The 6,074-nt window shown below is 45.2% G+C and overlaps 1 protein-coding gene and 2 non-coding genes; 1 reads left to right on the top strand and 2 right to left on the bottom strand.

The window, feature by feature from the left end:
- Nucleotides 1-1,940: 1,940 nt before the first annotated feature.
- CNAG_06699 (glyceraldehyde-3-phosphate dehydrogenase) lies at nucleotides 1,941-4,103 on the bottom strand. XM_012195397.1 has 12 exons: nucleotides 3,737-4,103; nucleotides 3,608-3,632; nucleotides 3,509-3,553; nucleotides 3,433-3,457; nucleotides 3,354-3,377; nucleotides 3,062-3,297; nucleotides 2,888-2,999; nucleotides 2,747-2,825; nucleotides 2,622-2,686; nucleotides 2,394-2,575; nucleotides 2,226-2,340; nucleotides 1,941-2,170 (listed from the first exon to the last, which is right to left on the bottom strand). Exons 1-12 carry the CDS (start codon nucleotides 3,765-3,767, stop codon nucleotides 2,090-2,092), a joined length of 1,020 nt encoding a protein of 339 aa, XP_012050787.1. The 5' UTR covers nucleotides 3,768-4,103; the 3' UTR covers nucleotides 1,941-2,089.
- A 289-nt stretch (nucleotides 4,104-4,392) lies between these two features.
- Nucleotides 4,393-5,366, top strand: CNAG_12655. XR_001045961.1 has 1 exon: nucleotides 4,393-5,366. It is a non-coding gene; the product is annotated as a hypothetical RNA (non-coding RNA).
- A 47-nt stretch (nucleotides 5,367-5,413) lies between these two features.
- On the bottom strand, nucleotides 5,414-5,882 carry CNAG_12654. XR_001045960.1 has 2 exons: nucleotides 5,756-5,882; nucleotides 5,414-5,688 (listed from the first exon to the last, which is right to left on the bottom strand). It is a non-coding gene; the product is annotated as a hypothetical RNA (non-coding RNA).
- Between the last annotated feature and the right edge of the window lie 192 nt (nucleotides 5,883-6,074).

Below are 6,074 nucleotides of genomic sequence, written 5' to 3'. Positions count from 1 at the left end.
GCGAGGTATGAAGATACAGAACCTTGCTGACAAACAATGTTTAGTTGTCGTTCTGCAGTCTGTTCCTCGTCTGGATCCCCAAAATTCTTCCTTAACTCAGCACAAAATTTCTTGAAGTCCAGCATAAACTTGGGCTGGGGATCAATGGTTACGAAGGGTTGGAACCATAAGAATGGGGTGTCTCTGAGGAACGACCTGGCATATAGGACTTTGGAGGTCTCGGTAGGGAAGCGAGAGTGTTGAAGGGTAATCACCATCATTACTTGAGTGATAAAGGTTGAGAGCTTAGCATACTGCCCATGGTAGTACTCGGGTTGGGATATCTTTGGCTCTTGAGTTCGACTGGAGGGTACTGAGGTGCGTTGTCGGCTGTATTCCCTTTTAACTTCTGGGTATGATGTCCATGCTGACAGGTTGCGGCTTGATCTAGGTTCTTCGTCTTCTTCATCCAATCCTTGTTCATTCTGGCCCTCATTATCTTCACTATTATCTAACATCTGCCATTCAACTTTTCTCTCTTCCAACTTATGCATCAACTCTTCCTTCTGTTGCTCAAGTCTCGCAATATGATTGCGCATCATCTCAAGTTGAGTTTGGGTATTGCTTGATGTATTGTTGGCAGTAGATGGGTCGGATTGAGGATTGGTGTTGAATGAACCCATGGGATTGTTGTTGTCATCATCAAGGGTATGTTCTACTTCCTTGCCTTTATCAATCTTCTCCACAGCTCGACCACTACAAGTGGAAGGACCTGACATGCTATAGGATGTGGTATATCGAGTTGTATGAGGTTATAGGTGTCGAGGTTATTGAAGGTGGGGTACTTGAAATATATATACCAACCAACCACAAGTGTGGAAGATCAATATTTACTGTTACGACTCGTCCCCAACAAGGTCCGGCCTTGGAGACGAGATAGAAAGCCGTAGTTTAACTAAGCAATGAGATATATGTATGATATACCTCTTGACACTTGTCTGTTGGTGTATGGTATAGGACAGAGGTATATTCACTTGGGAAGATCAGGCAAGCTTATATACTAGTGGAGTAAGTTTATGTCGAAGATGGTGCAAGGTAAGATGAGAGCGAGCACTGGGAGCTCGAGGACCTTTCGCAAAGTAACTTATGAAATATTGATCTTCAAGGGGAAGAAGATCAAGATCGAGGACAAAGCTCCCCTTTATATACTTCTACAGAAATCTATTTATATCCCTTGAGGTCCAGCTGGAGGTCCAGTTCTTTCCTCGGAGGTCCAGCTGGACCTTCTTATCTGAAACAATCTTGCTTTCCTTCATTATGTAACTCTTTCCTATGATCTCTTATTTCTTCTACTTCATGCAGGCTCATGACAGGATGCTCTATAACTTATTAGCTATAACCAATCACCTCATTCCTTGCTGCTATCTACTACTCTTCCAGGGCTCCACACATATGCACACACAAACGACTAACAACAAAAACATATCCCTGTTCAACAGGTTCATACTGTTGCAACAACAAGCTTCAACAAGTCCAAACCATGTGCATTACACAAGGCAGTCCCTGGGACACCCTTGCAAGTTTGCTGTAAAAAGAGCAGTCCATCGATCTCGTCATCCTTGTCTGGCTGATTCTCCAGTATTTCGATAACCATACAGATGAAACCTTCCTGTGTTTCAAACCTATCAAAATAAACATGTAAAGTGTAAAAAGCAGCTGGATAGGCGGCTCTGAATAGAGGATTGAGTGAATTACCATGCACAGAATAAGAACATTTAATTACGTAAATAACAGGCACAAGGGTCTCAGGGATGCCCTACAGGGTCAATGGTGTTATCTCTCGGCCATGTGTCAAAATTACCCAAAGCAGTAGGAGGGGCATGTCCCGAAAGAAATAGGGGGCGTCCTAAATAGTTCCCCTTCATTTCTCATTTTCGCATTTTGCTTTCGGCATTTTCACACGTTTACAAAATTTAACAGCCGCCACGCAGTTGGGGTACATGTATGCACGTTCTTCATCCACCATATGCATAGTCAACATCGAAAAATTCTTTTAATGTTTATGTCTTCTGATTAACAGACAACTGCTATTCTGCTACTGTAACCCCCTCTACTGAGCCTTGGCATCGACACCGGCAATGTAAGAAATGAGGTCGCAGACACGCCTAGAGTAACCGTACTCATTGTCATACTAAAAAATATCAGCCAATGTTGACAAACCAGGAACAAACAAGGACGCAACATACCCAGCTAACAAGTTTGACAAAGTTGGCATTAAGAGCAATACCAGCCTGGGCATCGAAGATAGAAGATTCGGTAGTGCCAACGAAATCAGTAGAGACAACAGCATCTTCAGTGTAACTACCAATTTGGAACGTTATTGGCCTATCATGACAAAGCACTAATGCACTCACCCCAAAATACCCTTCAACTCAGGGCTCTCGGAAGCCTTCTTGATGACATCCTTGATTTCATCATAAGAGGCACCCTTCTCAATGCGACAAACGAGGTCCACGACGGATACATCAGAGGTAGGGACTCGGAAAGACATGCCAGTAAGCTTGCCATTAAGGGAAGGAATGACCTTGCCTACGGCCTACATAGATGTTAGACTTTAGCACACAGCGGCAATCTCTACCCACCTTAGCAGCACCAGTGGAAGAAGGGATGATGTTAGCGGCAGCACCTCGACCTCCTCGCCAGTCCTCTGCAATATGTGATCAATAAAGACGTCATGTTTTTATAGTATGGCGAATAGGAAGCTTACTGTGGGAAGGACCGTCGACGGTCTTCTGGGTGGCAGTAGTAGCATGGACAGTGGTCATCAAGCCCTCGATGATAGTAAACTAAGAAGATGCCAATCGAGGCGTCAGTCAATCGAGAAGTAATAATTGGAGATGTCACTAACGTTGTCATGGATGACCTTGGCAAGGGGAGCGAGACAATTGGTGGTGCAAGAAGCGTTGGACACGATTTGGTACTCCGGCTTGTAGGCATCAAGGTTGACACCGCAGACAAACCTAATGATGTCATCCATCAGCTATCACGTCATAGAATTGAGTGGCGGTAATCGGCGACGTACATAGGAGCATCAGCGGAAGGCGCGGAAATGACGACCTTCTTGGCACCTCCCTTGAGATGAACACTGGCCTTTTCGGTAGTCGTGAAAACACCGGTAGATTCAACGACGTATTCGGCACCAGCCTCACCCCACTTGATGTTGGCAGGGTCCTTCTCACCGAAGACGGCAATGGCCTTGTTGTTGATGTAAAGCTTACCGTCCTTAACCTCGACGGAGCCCTTAAAACGACCATGAGTCTGTCGGGAATCAGGTTAATAAGCCATATAGAGCGCTAGAAGTATCGAAGACTTACGGAGTCATACTTGAACATGTAGACCTGTGCAATAGCGTTAGTACTAAACGAGGTTATTGGGCAGACAGGAGTACCGTACCATGTAGTCCAAGTCAATGAAAGGGCTATGGACAATTTAGTAATTCATCCAATGGGTCAACATTTGGGACACTCACTCGTTGACAGCAACAACCTCGAGATCTCCATGCTCGATGGCGTTCCTAACTTGAATGTTAGATACATGGACGTCCTACCCCGTTGATTTAAAAGCATACCTGAGAACAATTCGACCAATACGACCTATCACATAGTTGTTAGCTACCGTAGCTCAAGAACAGCGCACAAATTCGGAAGTCACATCGGTGGTATATGAAGCAATGGGAAGAGAGGGATCGATTACGTACCGAAACCGTTGATTCCAACCTTGACGACCATTGTATTTATGCAAGTATACTCCTAGAAGGGTTCAGTGGATAGAACAAAAGAGTTTGTTGAATTGATTGGAAGAAAAGAGAAAGAGAAAAGAGAAAGCAAATCAGGTATAAAATAATTCAAGAGACGTGGGAAAAAGTGAAAGACTGGAAGGTACGATGGAGCAAGCGACAGGGCACGAGTCGACTCGAGCGAATTTCTATTCGCTGATTCACTCCCCCCATGCGTTTGTTCCCGCCTCGTTCCAAATTCCTCCATCCCTGTCTTCCTATAAACTCCTATGCCACATTTCGTAATGCAGCGGCAAATGGCGAAAATTCCCGCGGCATTTGCCTTTAAATCCATTGCTTGCACCGGGGTCTCCACACAACGTGCAATTTTCATCTCCATTTATCATCGTTTGATCAGTAAGTCGTCGTCGTCATCATCATCGGACCGCCGGCAACTGTTTGTTGTCAGTCGTCCGCCCGAAGCACTACGCGATACGGTTTATGGCGACGATAATGCCATTTTGCCGGTGCATGTGATGAGTCTGAATAATTTAAAAAATTATATGCATGATTTTGATGGTGATGCTTATTTATCATCGACTTGATAATCTCTATGTGCATATACTAAAAATATTCATTCCAGGTTTGCTGTTTATGTTGTTTTCTGTCGAAATAAAAAAGCATAATTGTCTAACGATAACAGTGGGTAATTAACAGTATTGCAGATAGCTACTTGTGCCTTGAAACATTGCTGTGTTCAGCTATGGATTTCCTCTTGTCACCTTCTATTCCTTCAAACAGTCCCCCTTATTTTCCCATATCTTCTCGTGCCTTGCATGCTGTGTCATAAATGGGCCGTCCCCAACTGTCTGCTAGATATCAGAAAGTCGCTGGAACATCTTCTTTACGACTTTGTCAACCTCTTCGTTGGCTGCTGTTCTAGCGACAGAAGCTATGATATAGTGTGACAGTAGTCACAACCTTCCGAAACGGGCTGGTAGGGCAGTGAGGGAGCATCCTTTGGCTTCAAAATTGGGTGGCACAACGTGCTTAGCTAAGCAAAAACCACCGTCTCGGAAGCCACTGCCAAGTGGGAACCATTCTTCTCGGATGTTGCCTGAGAAGTGACCGTGGTAGGTAGTTATGTCCTGAGCGAGGCGTATACAGAGGAGGAGGACATGTTGGGATGGATGGGATCGCAGTTGGAAATTTTCGTAAATTCTTTGATTTTGTCTCGCAAGGAGGCTCTGCGCCTCGTTGTCCTGCGACCATTGCGCCCAGTAGTTTGGACCCGTTCTCTTGAATGTCCTTCAGGCTCTTGATCAAACTTCTGTCCTCAATGAGTTTGAGCACATGACTCTTGGAAGCTAGGAAGGACTTAGTTTAATCAAGCGCTTTGTAGTCGGGCTGCAATCATCAGAGTATGTAGTTATTCGATAGTGGAGTCCGAGGTTGCATAGGAAGTTCGTTAAGCGTGGGAAATAGGTCCAAGGAGAAGAAGATAGGCCCAAAAGCTCTGTCTAGTGGACCCCTGGGAGGAAGATGTCAATAGTACATGCCCGTCACAGATCAGGATGAACGGTTTACGGTAGGACTTTTTGCATGCTTGGTAGCATTCGGGGGCCTGGTGACTACTGTAGTCGCCGTCTACCCACGTCGATATGGTTAAAGGCCTTAGATGCATCCAGGAAGGAAAGGTAGATGTAATGGCTATCCAAACAATGAACCATCGCTCGATTGCTGCTCGGCCAACCGCTCTGGCAATTGGCTCGACTCCGCTTGCCGGCATTACCCCATCTGAAGGGGTAGGAGGAAGCCTCCTTTGAAGGTGCTTTGAGGATGGCGTTCGCGCAGATTTTGTAGATGAGTTTGCCTACAGCCTTCGGTTTGTGAAGTGGGACGATCTATGGGGCTAACTAAGAACGTTTCCTTGCCTGCAATGGCAGAGATTGTTAGCAATGGCGCGGCTCATCTCATCAAAGATGTTGCAGAACTTGTCACCTTTATTTCATGATGAGGTTTGAGGGTCCGGGTATGCCGGGCGCCGTGTCCCGGTTCAATTTGCTGACTGTTTCCCGGAGTAAGTCAAAGGTGAGGGAGGGCTGGGATTCCCTGGCAGGAAACTACCAATTTGTTTCATTTCGGATTTATATACAACATTTACCAAACTACTGCTGGTTACTCCCATCTCGACTTTTATCTTCTGGTCTGTATTAGTTTGAAGAGTTGAAGTTAACTTGTATAGCAGTTTCTTTCTTCCATTCTTGCCAATACGTGCATTCAAAGCACTTTTTTCCGCGATTTTAGGCCGATTTCACGT

The sequence above is a fragment of the Cryptococcus neoformans genome, chromosome 7 (genome assembly GCF_000149245.1).
Source record: "Cryptococcus neoformans var. grubii H99 chromosome 7, complete sequence".
NCBI lineage: Eukaryota > Fungi > Basidiomycota > Tremellomycetes > Tremellales > Cryptococcaceae > Cryptococcus > Cryptococcus neoformans.
This window is presented reverse-complemented; position numbering and strand designations above follow the sequence as displayed.

Bases quoted from the DNA above. Each gene is read 5' to 3' on its own strand.
- CNAG_06699 (XM_012195397.1), bottom strand. From the start codon at position 3,767: ATGGTCGTCAAGGTTGGAATCAACGGTTTCG. The intron at 3,000-3,061 runs GTACGTCGCCGA...TGACATCATTAG, and splicing joins CCTTCCGCTGATGCTCCTAT to GTTTGTCTGCGGTGTCAACC. The intron at 2,826-2,887 runs GTTAGTGACATC...GCATCTTCTTAG, and splicing joins CCAAGGTCATCCATGACAAC to TTTACTATCATCGAGGGCTT.